We start from the raw sequence: 17,000 nt of genomic DNA on the forward strand, positions 1-17,000 counted from the left end.
CATCGGGCCCGGGTGCCTTGTTACTTCCACAATCTCGTATAGCGGAGAGTATCTCTTCTTCTGAAAATGCATCCTCGAGTTCTTTAGCCGCCTCTGCTGAAATTGACGGGTATGACAGCCCCTCAAAACAAGGTCTCTCTCCGCTTCGGTTTTCGATTAAGTTTTTAAAGTGTTACATCGCTTCATTCTTGATATCCGATGGGTTTTCATTCCATACACCATTGATGTTGATCCCACGAATATTTTTCTTGTTGTAATTACCACGTATTACCGAGTGAAAATATCTCGTATTTTCATCCCCCTCTAATACCCATTTAATTCTCGCTTTCTGTTTCAACATACATGTTTTGATTTTTTCTTTTTCGAACCAAGTTTTTCGATACAACAGCCACTCTTTCTTTTCGGTTTCCGAAAGACTTTGCTGTTCCGCTTTTATCTCCAAGTCCATTGCCGCTTTTTTGGCCTGCTCGATTTCTTGATCCAGTTTACCATAACTTTGCAAACTCCAGGCTCTCAAAGCACTTTTGACACTTTTTAACTTATTACAAAATACCTTATCCTTAGCATTAATGTTCTGAGAGTTAGTATGCCAAGCTTCCAACACAACCTGCTCCACCTCTTTATTGTCTAACCATGCATCGAAGAATTTGAAAGGTTTGGGACCGAAATTCTTTTCTTCACTTTTTAAGATAATGGGGCAGTGGTCCGAATGTTTACGCTCTAGTGCAACTACCGAAATGTCTCCCCACGTGTTTAAGAACTTTTCAGAAACTAGGAACCGATCGATTTTGCTGAATTTAACCCCGTCATCACTAACCCTAGTGAAACTTCTCCCGCCAAGAGGAATGTCGATTAAATTATTTGCCTCAATAAAGTTGTTGAACATAGTTGCCCGATTCACAATGAAGTCACAGTTGAGCCTCTCCTCCGGATATCGAACCTCATTAAAGTCTCCGCACAATACCCACAGGTCATCGTTTATTGTCTTTGATAAGGTTTCCCAAAGTATCTTTTTCCTGGGATCATCATGCGGCCCATACACGTTTAACACATTAAGTTCTTCCCCACTAGTTTTCCAAATACCTCGAATGCCAATAACACGGTCAAAAACAATTGCGTTAGTGGCAGCAAAATAAGAAGTGTCCCAGATGAGAAGTTGCCCACCCGACTTCCCAATTTTCTCCTTTTGCAAAAAGTCACAGTTATTATTCCCCCAAAGTCTTTGAACCCACTCTCGATCAATCAAATTAAGCTTAGTTTCTTGAAACGCCACGAATATAGGTTTTTCTTTAAGTAACAATTGCTTTGCCCACGACAACTTATCCTCACCATTCCCAATCCCGAAACCCCTAATATTTAGAGATAATATCTTCATAATTGAACATAAGATTCGAAGAAGAAAGAAAAAAAACTTACATAGTGGTGGGTTTTTCCACCCACTTCAACCCAATTCGAGTGCCGTATTCCTTCACACCATTCGAGTTGATTGAGCAGAAAGAATCACTGCTATGGTTCTCAATTGGGTCAGGATGACTAGCACATGCGTTACACTTGGATTGTAATTGACTCGAATTTGGTTTGATTTTCCTGGCCGAATTCTTTGCGTTCATGAATCTGGACGAAGCACTCCAAGTTCTAATTTTTTCCCAGCAACAGTCTTTCTTTACACCGTCTGAACGTTTGTATCGAATACCCTGCTTCGATGTTTCTTTTTTCTTAGGTTTGGAACCGATTGTCGGTGGTTTTCGGTTTTTATTGCATTGATTTGGGTTCACCGGATCATTGCTACCTTTGGCCTGTTTAGGCGAACCGCATTTTGGGCTTACAGGCCCACCAGACACTTCATCACTTTGGTTCTGAGAACAATTATGTAAAGGTGGGCTTTCCAGGGGTTTGGGCTTGTTTGTTGCTGGCCCATTTATGTTACTGGGTGAATAAAATATACCAGGTTGTTTAAAGGAATTTGGGGAGTCGTGGTTTGAAACCGTCTCCACGTCATCTTTATTAGAATTAAATGCCTCGTTAGTAGGGTTTTTGGGAATAGGTGAACCCGTGCCCCCAACATCATCGTTAGTAGGGTTTTTGGGAATAGGTGAACCCGTGCCCCCAACATCATCATGCTTGCCTTCGTTGAACAGCTCACGGATACCGAAACAGCCAGATTCTTCGTCTTCTCTGTTTGACTCACCGGAGCAATTTGGTTTGCCATTGACGACGTTATCCATCGGAAAAATGGTTTCTTGAACATCCATAAGAGAATCGTCATCATCATTCTCGTCTTCGGACTGATCGAATGTATCTTCCACAAAGTCTTCATCTGAAAAATCATCATTCTCCTTCTGACTTTCTTCATTATATTTGTTGAGAACTTCCATAGTGACAACTTTATCAGGAATTTCTTTGACATGAGCATGAACATAAATGTTATCTGCTATCAGATTTACCCACCCATCTATGTATGCCCTTTCTTTAGTTAGCAATAGAACTTGTCCTTCTAAGAGATTTTGATTACCCGGCTCTAATTTACAGTTCACCATATCGATTGATTCGCCCCACCAGTTTGTTGCAGATCTGAAGGTAGTTTCATTCCAACATGTGACCGGAATGCCCTTAACACTAACCCATATTAAATTGCTTTGTGACCAGAAGGTTTTAGTTAGGATGTCTACTTCATCACACCACTTCCATATGGCATGATCCTTATTCTCAATCAATTTCGAGGCTTGTTCATTAGATGAGCAGACTAAAATAAAATGCAATCCTCCAATATATTTGATCGATACGTCTATCAAGCCTTCGGCTCTGCAAAGTGTGGGTAGTTGATCCAGCATATCCAAGCACTTCAATTTCCCAACAATGGAATTACCCAATATATTATGATTGTAATGGCAATCTTTGATGAACACTGTCCTATTGTCTTCGAATTTGGGTAGACCTACAGGCACCTCTTCTTGCTTAGCTTTATGATTATTGAGTTTTGCCCTAAGGTCACCTTTCTTCTTTGACAGCTTTTCACGAAGATCGCCTTTGTTTTTTGAAAGTTTTTCGCGAAGATCTTCATTACCAACAACATTGTAGAAGCTTCTGTCGTCCCGATACGAGTTGTTAGCAAACTGGAACTGCTTTCTATGTTGGTTATGATTATCACCATTTCTTCTATCAACCCCTTCACCTTCTTTCATTCTAACAACCCCTTCTTCTTCTTTCTGTCTATCTCTTGCCTTGAATATCCGAATGGGGTTATCATTGAATCGAATACCTTCCAAAGATCGTAGCAATTTATCAGCATACAAAACATTTCCATATCTAACAAATGCGAATCTTTGTCCACCTTTGAGTCTCTTGTTCGCCACATAAATGTCACGAAGGTCACCAAACGGTTTAAAGACCTTCCATAGATCTGCAACACTCCAGCGATCCGAGAAATTGAAGAACATGAACGACGTTAGTTGGATTCCGAATAGCCTTGCTGTGTAGTCTCGAGTAAAACCGTTGTACCTATCTCCTAAACCATTGCTCACACCTGATGAATCCCGCCTCTCTCTCCTCACTTTCTCTCTCCTCACTTTCTCTCTCACACACCCCATTTTTTGCAATATTTGATGTATTATCTCTAACAATAATAAGAATAGTTTAGTTGATAATGGTAGTGATGGTAAGAAATTAAGTAATAGAAGTAAAGGTGAAAGCTTTTCTGTTTCCAAGATTTGGCTTTGGTCAAAGAAAGATCAACATAAGTTTCAAGATTCATCAGCTCCATATAATTGAATCATATGTTTTTGTGCAAGTTTATATGGTAGTAATTTTCAGTTTTCATTATTAGTTTAGGCCACTGCTTAAAGTGACTTGTATGTACATCAGGAAAAGATAGTTGTACAATGTTTGAATATGAAACATGAGCTTAGGTGAGGTGTAAGTGTGTAACAATTCAATTGTTTATGAATCTTTTAAAGTTTTTTATTTTTTATTCTTATTTGGTTGGTTAGGGGTGAATGATTTTCCGTTTTTATTGATATTGATAATGGCTTTATTGAAGATGACAAAATGTATTCCACGCTTTTTTGTTCTTATTGGAATTTGGTTCTTTTCCCTCCATAGCCTTGTGAATGGACATGGAGTAACCATTCTTGTCCTTTTTATCTTTTTATTTTCTATGTATGGCATATAATTGGATATGATGATGCATCATTTGTTTATTGCTTTGTACAATTACTGTTCTTTTATTTTCTACTTTTTTTTTTCCCTCACATAAAGAAATGGTACACATAAAAAAAAAATGTACATCTTGCCTCCCAAAAGGATTAGCATCATTTGCAATAGTATACATGTCCTTCATGTGACTAGATAGTATCAACATGTCTTGGAAAGCTTCGTCATAGTAAAATATGCTACGGGTGAAAAGAGTAGACAACATGGTGCGGCTGAATGGGCAAGTGTACAAAGTATTTGCAATTGTGGTTCAAAATTGATGGAATTTTGCTTAATGTCAGTCAAAGCAATCATGAACGAAGGAGAAATAGTTCGGTGCCAAGTAAGATAAAAGAGGCTGATAGTTAGACTTGAAATTGACAAGAAAGGTATTGAATTGCACTCCTTATTATGTCCTAGGTGTGTGAACAATGTGTAGAATTCATATATCATTGTTTAGTACTATGCCGAGAAGCCATGGCAACATGGGAGGTGTTTAGTTGGTGGAAATTAGGTTTGAGTAGATTACTAGGTAAAGCGGAAATCTTTAATCGGTCATGAGTCATGACCCAGGTTATAGTAACAAAATGGTTAAGGATGTTTGAAAACAGGTGTCGTGGATCACAGCATATTTAGTATGGAATGATAATAGGAATTGAGAAGTGTTCAGGAAAAAAACTGTTAACCAGGGTGGGAATTATTTTAAGATGTCTGACCATACTTGAATCATATATACCCGATTCTTTTAAACAACGACACATGAAACATGAAATGAAGGGGAAAAAAACAAAGATTTTGAGTAAAGTGCAAATAAACATTACAAGCAAGCTACACAAAGAGTGAAATACTTGAAAGTTTCATGGGAAAAAGAAAATAAAAACACTAATTTACACGGATTAAATTTGTTTTCAACAAGAAGGCTTCCAAACTGACAATCAAAGATTTTAACCAAAAACAGTTTTAAACAACTCATAGCTCGTCCTATTTGTGCCTATGATGACAAAATTTGATAACAGGAACATTTGTTTTCTTTGTAATGTACAAATCCAAGCTCCATTTCTTCAACTAAACAAGCGGATTGCAAGACCCCACCCACCCACCATTCTCAATGGTAAAATATCCAATGGCAGTTCAGTCTCAGAGGTCACGAGGGAAGTTACTGATTTGTCCTTCCTCCAACATATCTTTGTTGTTCAACTTGTAACTTATTCTTATACGCATAACGATTGATTTCTGGTGTGAACAATATTTTATCATTTACATGTTGAACAATCAAAATGATATAACGAAGAAATGATAAAAATATATATGCGTTACCTTTCCGTGTTGACTGTTAGTAACTCGTAACTTTTGAGTTATTGACCCGCTACCATTTCCAGGAAGAGTATTACTACTAGCTGGTTCTAAATGCAATTGCAGAAACTGTGGATTGTCAAAGCAGAGCATTTTAGATGTCATATTTCAAGTAGAGATGGATGCAAGTTATTGTTTATGAATCTAGTGCTCAAAATATGACTAAAAACGAGATTGGTTGTTTACCTTTGGTACTGCGGCCTGGAAAATGAAATCTGTATAGACATCAGAAGATTTATTAATAAAATTTGCTTCAACTTCTGTTGTGTTCGGACTCGCCGGTTTCTTGGAAAAGTTAAGCGTTAACTTCAGAGAGCTACTTTCAAAGGCAACTATTGGCGGGTATGTAGGACTGTTGTCTTCTGTTAACAAAAGGTCTTTGTTACATAAAACTTGAGGAAAAATCAGTTAATTACACCCATATTAAGTAAGTAGTTAACGTATACTTACTAGGCGCTGGAGTGCTAGATGTAAATCCGTCCAACAAATCCATAATTGGGGAGTTTAACGCTGATGAAGAAGGTTGAACAGATGGTCCTATAGATGATGAAAGACTATCTAATGGACTAACTGAAGTCTTATTATCTTGACTTAATGGTAAAATGTCAGTGAAAGCAGATGAACCGTTTTGGGGTGGTGACCCGATTGACAGTAGATCCAACAGAACATCTGTGCCACTCTTTTGAGCCTGGGTTGTACCTAACCAAATACAGGTAAAAACAACCATATGTTATTTCCACACATGACAGTGCCCAAACCGATTTTGACTCAGTTTGACTTTGACCATTTTGTCCGCGTTTTGACCAAGTTTGACTTTAACCATTTTGACCGAATTTTGACCAAGTTTGACTCATTTTCTGAGTAATCCCGAGTTTTGACCTATTTCGCGAGTAATCCATAGTTTGACTGAGTTTGACCAAGTTTGACTTTGACCGAGTTTTGACCGAGTTTGACTTTAATCATTTTGACCGAACTTTGACCATGTTTGACTCATTTTCTGAGTAATCCCGAGTTTTGACCTATTTTGTGAGTAATCCAGAGTTTGACTGAGCTTGACCAAGTTTGACCGAGATTCACAATATGGTAGGTGATTGAATCTAACCTGATTGTGATGGAGAGGGTGATGCACCAACATCGAGAAGATCTTGAAGAAAGTTGGGAGCCGAAGAGGTAGGTGGTGCTGGTTCATCTGGTCCTAAATCAAGCAAGTCTAATAAAGGGGCGGCAGTGGTTTTAGCAACTCCATTGGGAAGATTTAGTGTCGGTCCGTGTGAAGTTGAAGCGGCTGCTGAAATAGAGCCAGCCCTTTTTACACTGTAAGTAGCTTCATCAAGAACTGGCATACGTTCAACTAGAGCAGACCTTCACATGTTCAATAAACAACTTAGAGGGTTCTAAAGGTTCTTATTGATTCATAATCTGACTAATTCAAAGGTTCTAATTGAACTTTGTTTTGACAGATAAAGATAATACCTGTGTATTAAGCTTTTAAATGAATAAATAAATAAAAAGTAATTGTTCGATAAGTGTTGATATAATTTAAGGAGGATATCAAAGGAAATGGAGGTGTTGAACAGTTAAGAGAGTATTTCAGTTCTGAATGGTTGAACAGTTCAACATCATTTGTCATTATGATGTCACCACACAAATGAACTGAATGCTTTGCACCATTCAATTAAGAGGCAATCAAACACACCGTTAAAGGAAATTTAAAAATTACAAGTTCATAGCATGCATAAGAGCACATGCTACCATTATTATTAATTTAAGACTGATCACTACCTTATATTCTGATGCTTTTCAATTATAGAATCAAATTCTATGGATCTTTGTTGCAGTTCAAGCAGAAGGCTTCCTTTAGTTTGAGTAACAATGTCCTTTATCCTCCTGTAAATTAACAACTAACAACTCAGCAATTTCATACATTTATCTTGTAAAATTGCATAAAAAAGAGAGCTACAGTCTGTTTTTTTAACATTTTCTAAATAACTTACTGAGAACATGAAGGAAAACGAGAAGAGAGCTTCAACAAAGCAATTAGACACATAGCCCTGGTAGTAAGATCTGATGTATGGCGCTTGATTGCAATTTCAACAACATCCACAGCATCATTTTCGGTTACCTGTATTATAAAAAAAAGAACAAGATGCTAAACTATACTATGATTATATTATGTCATAAAAAGGCATTTAATACAAAAGAACTAAACTCACAGTTATGGGTTCCTCTATATCAAGCATTCCAATATTGTTTACCAACATGTCACCATATTCTCCAACACACCATACAGCCACTCGAACAAGTGTTTCCTGTTTATACAAGCATTAGAAAATATACATGAATACCTTAATTTAATAAAATACCAGTAAAACATCAGATTGAGCCAAGTTGACTATTGTACCTGGTCAACTGATGTTTGAATTTCCCTGTAGAGTGAGCGCACTGTATATCCATGAAGGTCAGGAGCATTGGTTATCACAACAATAAGTGCATGCCATACTTCATCCTTTACATGATTTCCAGCCTACTAACAATATAACATGAGATTAGTAGAGCACTAAAATTAAATTAAGAGTCCCTTATTAGTGTTTAGTAATCTGTAATTAGTAGGCTACTACTAAATTTCAAGCTTCATGATCGTTTTTATACTTGAATTTGAGGTTATCATACTAGCGTAGTACTTTGGACTTAGGATGTTACAAGCAAACCTACTATCAATAAGCATACCTCAGAAAGAACTTTGAGCATCTGATCAATGTACCAAATTTTGTCCGGGGAAAGCCTAGTAGAACACCAAAGAAGAAATTTTAGTCATGTGACTTGCATGTGACATAGGTTTATCATATGGTTAGTCACATGCAAGACTAAATTATCAAATAGAAATGATGGAAGTAGTGAAATAGGGATGTTGAACCCATGATACAAGTTTGCACTTACATGTAACATAATTAACTTTAGAATTCTGAAAAGAACGATCAACTTACTTTTCGACAATGGAGCATATTTTTGCAGTAAGATCTCCCTTAAAGTCCTGATCACTTACTTGCAGATAATCAATTAACTCTGTGGTTAAAGTTTTCACATTGTTCTCATTCACCAGAAGGTATACAAGTTCAAGAGCTCTTTTACGAATTGAAGCATCTGAATCCTGAATAATAAAGGAACAACATATGAAATTTGCGTGTAGTATTAGACCCGATCTTGCAAAAATTACCAACCCAATCCCCGGAAAAGCACATTTGGTAAGTACAAAAAGTTACAACCGGATAATATATTTCTTTGGTTGAAAATCGAGGAAAGAATATCAACGATTAAGAAAGAAAACAACAATAAGAAAACAGGTAGCCAACTTCATCTAAACTTTGAGGCATTATATCAAATCAACAAATGGAAGAGACTCTCCCTATAAAGTTGTAAGAATCGCTGATTGGGGATTAAAAAGCCGGGAGCTTGTGGAATTAATCAGCCAAAACGGGAATTAATCGGATTGGACTTTTTGTTCATTTATATATCAAATTTTTAAGTTTATATGTATAAATATAGAAGAAACCTTAAATATAAAGGTAAATTTTAACATAAGTTTCTACAAAAATAAACATAAAGGTTAAATTGTTCAAATTCTCCAAAATCCTAATTTTAAATCATTTTAAAATGTTGACCAACTTTGACTTTGAACAATTTTGATAGATTTTGACCGACTAAATCCGATTTTGACCGACTAGTTCCGAATTTAACTTGTTGACAAGCATTGACCGATTAATTAATAGAATTTTAAAAAAGCTTATCGCCTACTTATAAAACGGATTAATCGAAGATTAAGCATGACTTTTACAACCATGTCTCCCTTATATTCATTTGTAAAGCTTTAGAACATTATCAACTTATCTGTAAGTGACAAATATACCTTTACACATTCTAAGATTGTCACACGATGTCTCTGCACTGCTTGATCATCTATTGAAACTGCTCTCATCAGCATGTTCAATGCAACATATCTGCCATGTGATAAACAAAAGAATTTATGTATCGTCATGTTTGTGTAGAAGGTACAACCAATACATTACTGAAACCCACTGGATGAGTTAAAATAACTTTTTAACTCTTTGTAATTCAATAAGATCTTCTTCATAAACATTGCAGTTCAACATAGGTCATGCAAACAACGTTTTGACAGAAAACTGATTTTTAGACCATAAACAAGCGAACACCAACCTAATATTGTTGTCACGGTTAGACAAGAACCGCCCCAAAATATTAATTGCAAGAGCACGCAAGCCACTACTATCTTCAATGCTCATAATGGTTTCTACACATTCATAAAGTATTGCATTCCCTGCATTCTTGTTTGACTCGGTTTTTGTTGCCACCTAAACAGGGAATTCAGTATAAGCAGACTTTAATACAAGATCATCAATAAACATTATCATATGATAGTCTTCCATTATTATAGGTGTCAAAACATAGAAACTGTAAAAAATTCTGATGCCTACTGAACTAAAAAAGATCATTAGAGAGCTTCTAGTAACATAACCGTGTCAGATACTATGTGAATTACATTTAATTAGTCATACATTACGCATGTTCAAATTAGATATCATGTTAAATTTGAAAATTAAGGATAAAAGCTGACCTGAGCAAGAATGTCATTCATAGCATCGCTTGCATCAGCGTCTCCATGGCCCAAGACACGCAGACAACGGAGTAACCTTATATGTAAAAACGGGTCTGCGATTCCCGAAACGTCGTATTCGGGAGCATATGGGCTGTTTACAACATCCTTCAGAATTTTTACCAACCCTTCCGTGCATTTCTAAGAAAAAGAAAAGAAAAAGAAAAAAAAAAACCCTCATTTCAAAACCTAACAAACATAAAGCACTATGTAATTTAACAAAACTAGAATACCTGAAACAATGCTTAGCACACGTGAAGCTAGAGAAAGGGGAAAAAAGATCAAATAATTGAGCAAGATAAGTTAATTACCTTCCTAAAATATTCAAGAGCCTCTTCATTAAGATTACAAAGCTCTGTACAGAGCTGTACTGCAGTTAAAAGAACTCCATGATGTTTTTCTTTTAGTAAGGAAGCAACAGGGTTCACAAAATTTTCTGCAAGGTCGGGGACCTTCTTTACTATCCTTATTGAGCATAATGCAGCCTGCATATTGTAATAGTTTTTGTTACTACAATGCTATGAAGATGGAATTGTGAGATAAGGACAAGAATACACACCAAAAAACCAAACCCGAATTGGTACCATACTAAAACGATACCATCCGAACGGTTAGGATTTGGTTTTCATTATAGGAGAAAACGGGATTCGGTATTTAGCGGTACAGCACCGGTATTTTACCAAAAGTTCAAGAGTTTCATATTGAATGTGCCTAACACAATAATATAAGACATTTTTGCCAATAAAATTTATTAAATTAGAACAAAAAAAAAGAACATGCCGTAACAAACTACCTCATTAACAAAACCCTACCTTTCATCCTTAGTTTATAATTTTTATCATCCTAAAACTCTATCATTCATAATCATTAGCAACAATCACAAATTACAAACTAATACATTCATCATCATTAAAAATTCATCTTCATCAAAAAAATGGTAGTAAGATCAACTTCTATTTTGCTTTAAATTTTTTTAATAATTTGATTATAACTTAGTTTATGCATATGTATTGTTAATGCATGTGTTTTGTAAGTCGTTATTGAAGCTTTAATGCATGTGTTTCGTACTTTTCTATACTAGAGCTCACAAGTCTATCGTTGAGTTATGAGTTTAGATGAATCAGTATGTTGGGCAGATGACTTGAACATGAGCATGTCATATGTTGTCTATTAACAACCGTTCCAGTTCATTACATATGTCAGTTACTAGTCATAAGCATGGATAGTAATCAAGCGATGTAATAAGTCCTTAACTTTTGATTGATCGTAATCGTTTACTCTCTTACAATTTTAATAAGTCAATAGGTAAGTCAAAGTTGTCCTCACTACTACCGAAATATATACATTTCAAGAAGGCAATAACATTTCTATATGTTCAAACATATGGAAAGGTTAATTGGGATATATGAGTTTACTTGTTTTACAGCAGAGTTGTTAGTTGATGTGATATAAAATATAACCTAGAGTTAACTATATTGATATTTACCAATATCAATAGCACGATAGTACGTGCAAAATTAAGTAGAACCTTCAAAACACAGATTTCTTTAATGATTCCTTAGTGACAGGTCATGACCCTAAATGCTGGCTTTTAAGAACTTACTTTTTTCCTGATATTTGGATCTCGAAATTGCAACAACCTTTCGACTTCAGGTGCAAGATCACGAGCCATTTCAGCAGAAGATATATTTCCCAAAGCACAAAGAGCTAGTCCCACAATATATTGGTTGGTATGGTTAAGATCTCTGATATAAACAACATAATCTTAGTAAATATTCTTTATGCATATGCACACTACTAATCACTAAAGACACCAAAAAACCTTACTACAACACAACATATATATAAAAAAAGAAAGAAATGTAAGAGCGTACTGTTTCAGTGAATTCGTGACGAGCATTAAAACTTCTTGTCTTTCATCAAGAAGCAGCATAAGTCCAAGATATCCAATTCTTTTTTCAGGGAACCCGGGAGCTGCTATTAACTTGAGGCATTCCATTTGGCCAAAATGTGTGGGATATCCTAGCATGTGTATGAACATGAGCTTTGCCAAGTTACGATGTCTATAATCGTTATCATTATCATTAACTGCTGCACGAATAGAAGCACTTTCTTTTCTAACAACAGCACGCTCTTCTGCAGCTGTTTTACAAGCACGTATTGCCCGTATCATGTCCCTGCAGTGGAAGAAAAATACTCATTCAGACCCAACTAAATAACATCATGATCATGTTACATACAAGTTGTGCACAATTTTATACAGGAGCATAAATGAAAGGGAGCTTTTGGTTCACAGCAAGTTAGAAAAAAAACCTGGCAATGCGGGCAATGTTATGAATAAAAGGCCGTGTTATACAGTACCAATTTTATCCCAAACCTACACCTATCTCAAAGAACCTAAAAGATTTTCAGAGTTGTGAAGCGCCAAGAAGTAAAATGTGTGTGATAGAAGATGACTAACAATTATGCAAAACAGACATTTATGCTTCCTTACTCCCTCTCTCCTAGTCTTCAATCTCCATAAATAAATTATAACATATCCAGTTCATTCAACATGATTAATAATCATACATCATAAAGGGGTAATAATTCATCATGAATGTCCTAATTGTCGTGGTTGATCCTTATTAATATTATACGAGTAGTTGCTATTTGTGCAGAAAATATACAAATAAATTATGAAAACAAAGCCATTTATCATCATAGCTATCATGCTCTACCTCCCAACTAAACTATAATACATTGTGAAACGTCTAGCAAGTTACTCTAAAAATTAACCTCGCTATGCACACGAAACACAAATTACATATTGCAACTACATTTCCTGAAAAAACTAATAAACCTCGATCTTCATTACCAAATTAGCGCAAACTAGGTCAAAATGAACAGCAACTAGTTCAAAATTTGATCAAAAATAAATAAATTAATTGAACAAAAATACAGGATCAGTTGTGAAGAATCAACTTACGTTAGACGCGTTCCAGAAGAAAAAGGATTCATGATTGAGAAGCTAGATCAGATCCGCAGTGATTAGTAAGAAATAAATTGAAGTATACAAACAGGTTACCGCAATTGTATATGTATATATACAAGTGCGTGAAGCGTATATTTATGTGTGATATGGAATCGAGATCTGGTGAAGATCAATTACTAGGATCTGAGAATGAATTTGAGATCTGTGATGAACAACAATGATGATGATGATACAAATCTCTATTTTTCTCTTCCACTAAGGCTTAGGTAGACATAATTGTTTTTATTCTCTTTTATTTACACTGCATTTTAGTTTTATTTTTTAAAACATAAAAAGATACTCCGTAAAAAAAATGAAAACACAATAGAAAAAAAAATATGTCTTTGTTAATCTACGAAACGTTAATTTATTAGCGACTTAACTGTCGTTTAGAGCCTAAATTGAATTTCAGATACGTTTAAAACCTATCGAAATTTGATTCAACCAATTTCATGGCGTCTCACATTTTATTAAACCTAATTATTTGTCGGAGGTTTATTCGGAAGCAATCTCTCTATCCATAGAACATTGAGATGGAGGAATTTCTCTAGTCTTGGGTGTTTCACTCCGGATAAAGAAATGATTTCTCTTTATTCTATGATAGAGGAAAGATTGTATATATCTTAACTCCTCATATCTCACTTCTGTAAGATTAGATTTTGTTATTGTTGTACAATGAAAAAGCGAAATATAGGAGAAAAATACTGAAAATGAATTTTTATATAAGCTAAGTATATTATTTATACTTTAGTTTATTTATTCTAACTTCAAACGATAGTGAAAGAATATAAAAGTATTTATCAATATTCATAAAATAACGAAACTATATAACTAAGTTTTTTCATCGAAAAATGAAGGCAACAAACAAGGATACAAATGACTGGACCATACTCGAGAACAGTAAAACTACCCTACCAACAGAACTAACCCTAACTACAACCGAGCCAAACCAAGAATCGTGCCAATAAAATACCACGACAACAAAAATCTAGCCACACACATAAAACACAAACTATAATTAAGTCCCTTCATATAGATTGACAACATGAAATTAGATCGGTAAGTTTTTCTAGTTGTAATTGTTCAGGAAAGCGATTATTTTTACTCGGATATATGCGGTCGAACGAGATTATCTCATTATTTTCGGCTCTTTCCATGACCATCTCGAAGTTATGTTTGAACCTGAGCCACATTTGTGAATATGAAATATATATATATATATATATATATATATATATATATATATATATATATACATATATGTGTGTGTGTGTGTGTGTGTGTGTGTGAAAATGGAAGCAAGTAATTAATGCAGCGAAGATAGCTATTAATGAAAAATGATAAATAATATAACGTAAAATTATGAGTTTCTTATGGTTATATTAATTTGTTATCATGCAAATATTTTTTGTATTTGCAATTAGTTCATTTTTAAATGAAAAATATCAAAAGTAAAAAACTTCTCAATCTATCAATCATTTTCTTTTATTCCCCTTTAGGTAAAAAAAAAAATCCATTGTTCACTTTTTTAGAAAAACCTGAGAATAGAGAAAGCAAAAAAATTAGACGCGCTTTGATCCCACGTTATCAGACAAACATAAAAAAATACAAATTCAGGTTATACTGCCACTTATAAAGTATTGCAAGTAGTATGAAATTGTATATCATTAATTGAAGTCTTACATGGATATATATATATATATATATATATATATATATATATATATATATATATATATATATATATATTGTTTACATACAACAGAGAGTAATGAACTTTACTAGAATATAGGATCACATGCTAGCTTGTGTTGACCACATATGAGAGAAGTTAGTTGCAATGTGTTGACTGTATCATGTGACACTAGGTGGTGATCTAATATGCCCCCGCAAGATGGAGGTACCGTTTGTAACTCCAATCTTGGACCGAAAAGAAAGAAACGGTAGTCTGGGTAATGGCTTAGTGAGCGTGTCCGCGAGTTGATCTTTTGAGCTTATGTGCTGAACTTTCAAAGTACCATCATGTATCTTCTCGCTTACAAAGTGATAATCCAATGCAATGTGCTTCATTTTGGTGTGGAACACTGGATTGGCACATAGATAAGTAGCTCCAATGTTGCCACAGTGAAGAATATGTGGTGAAGAAGAGACGACACCCAGCTCGGACAATAAATTACGCATCCAAATCAATTCAGAGGTTGCATTTGCCACTGCTTTATACTCGGCTTCCGTTGTGGATCTTGAAACGGATTTTTGACGAGCCGATTTCCAAGAGATGAGATTACCTCCAAGATAAATAAGATAGCCAGTTGTCGAGCGACCATTGTCTTTTGCTCCTCCCCAATCAGAGTCGCTGAATGCACTCAGAGTTTTGGATTGTCCGCGTTTGAGAAATAACCCATAATTAATTGTGCCTTTGAGATACCTGAGGAGTCTCTTTAGTGCCTGCCAATGCAAATCCGATGGATGATGCATGTATTGTGAAAGCTTGTTGACAACAAATGCCACATCAGGTCTAGTCATCGCTAGGTACTGTATGTAGTGACCCGAACTTTTCCATGTTTATATATATTAATTGAGATTGATATTTACATGATTAAATGTTTCCAACATGTTAAGCAATCAAACTTGTTAAGACTTGATTAATTGAAATATGTTTCATATAGACAATTGACCACCCAAGTTGACCGGTGATTCACGAACGTTAAAACTTGTAAAAACTATATGATGACATATATATGGATATATATATAGTTAACATGATACTATGATAAGTAAACATATCATTAAGTATATTAACAATGAACTACATATGTAAAAACAAGACTACTAACTTAATGATTTTTAAACGAGACATATATGTAACGATTATCGTTGTAAAGACGTTTAATGTATATATATCATATTAAGAGATATTCATACATGATAATATCATGATAATATAATAATTTAAAATCTCATTTGATATTATAAACATTGGGTTAACAACATTTAACAAGATCGTTAACCTAAAGGTTTCAAAACAACACTTACATGTAACGACTAACGATGACTTAACGAATCAGTTAAAATGTATATACATGTAGTGTTTTAATATGTATTTATACACTTTTGGAAGACTTCAATACACTTATCAAAATACTTCTACTTAACAAAAATGCTTACAATTACATCCTCGTTCAGTTTCATCAACAATTCTACTCGTATGCACCCGTATTCGTACTCGTACAATACACAGCTTTTAGATGTATGTACTATTGGTATATACACTCCAATGATCAGCTCTTAGCAGCCCATGTGAGTCACCTAACACATGTGGGAACCATCATTTGGCAACTAGCAAGAAATATCTCATAAAATTACAAAAATATGAGTAATCATTCATGACTTATTTACATGAAAACAAAATTACATATCCTTTATATCTAATCCATACACCAACGACCAAAAACACCTACAAACACTTTCATTCTTCAATTTTCTTCATCTAATTGATCTCTCTCAAGTTCTATCTTCAAGTTTTAAGTGTTCTTCATATATTCTACAAGTTCTAGTTACATAAAATCAAGAATACTTTCAAGTTTGCTAGCTCACTTCCAATCTTGTAAGGTGATCATCCAACCTCAAGAAATCTTTGTTTCTTACAGTAGGTTATCATTCTAATACAAGGTAATAATCATATTCAAACTTTGGTTCAATTTCTATAACTATAACAATCTTATTTCAAGTGATGATCTTACTTGAACTTGTTTTCGTGTCATGATTCTGCTTCAAGAA

At 34.7% G+C, this 17,000-nt stretch overlaps 1 protein-coding gene across 3 annotated transcripts; it reads right to left on the bottom strand.

Annotated features, from left to right (window-relative positions):
- Window positions 1–5,021: 5,021 nt before the first annotated feature.
- LOC139846586 (AP-1 complex subunit gamma-2-like) lies at window positions 5,022–13,428 on the bottom strand. Of its 3 annotated transcripts, none has more exons than XM_071836065.1 (18): window positions 13,179–13,428; window positions 12,085–12,387; window positions 11,814–11,955; window positions 10,522–10,695; window positions 10,172–10,351; window positions 9,754–9,908; window positions 9,446–9,536; window positions 8,526–8,689; window positions 8,269–8,323; window positions 7,943–8,065; window positions 7,755–7,850; window positions 7,536–7,663; window positions 7,324–7,428; window positions 6,644–6,903; window positions 5,992–6,240; window positions 5,728–5,900; window positions 5,506–5,610; window positions 5,022–5,421 (listed from the first exon to the last, which is right to left on the bottom strand). In XM_071836065.1, the coding sequence occupies exons 1-18, from the start codon at window positions 13,208–13,210 to the stop codon at window positions 5,326–5,328; spliced, it is 2,631 nt and encodes an 876-aa protein (XP_071692166.1). In that variant the 5' UTR covers window positions 13,211–13,428; the 3' UTR covers window positions 5,022–5,325. The 3 variants fall into 3 exon arrangements, with proteins under 3 accessions (XP_071692166.1, XP_071692165.1, XP_071692164.1); XM_071836064.1 differs by having other exon boundaries at window positions 5,728–5,903; XM_071836063.1 differs by having other exon boundaries at window positions 5,728–5,918.
- Between the last annotated feature and the right edge of the window lie 3,572 nt (window positions 13,429–17,000).

Source organism: Rutidosis leptorrhynchoides, chromosome 5 (assembly GCF_046630445.1).
Source record: "Rutidosis leptorrhynchoides isolate AG116_Rl617_1_P2 chromosome 5, CSIRO_AGI_Rlap_v1, whole genome shotgun sequence".
NCBI lineage: Eukaryota > Viridiplantae > Streptophyta > Magnoliopsida > Asterales > Asteraceae > Rutidosis > Rutidosis leptorrhynchoides.

Coding starts and splice junctions, on each gene's coding strand:
- LOC139846586 (XM_071836063.1), bottom strand. CDS start 13,210: ATGAATCCTTTTTCTTCTGGAACGCGTCTAAC. Junction 8,324..8,525: donor ATATGCTCCATTGTCGAAAA/GTAAGTTGATCG, acceptor GTGTTCTACTAG/GCTTTCCCCGGACAAAATTT. Junction 8,066..8,268: donor TGCTCAAAGTTCTTTCTGAG/GTATGCTTATTG, acceptor TATTGTTAGTAG/GCTGGAAATCATGTAAAGGA.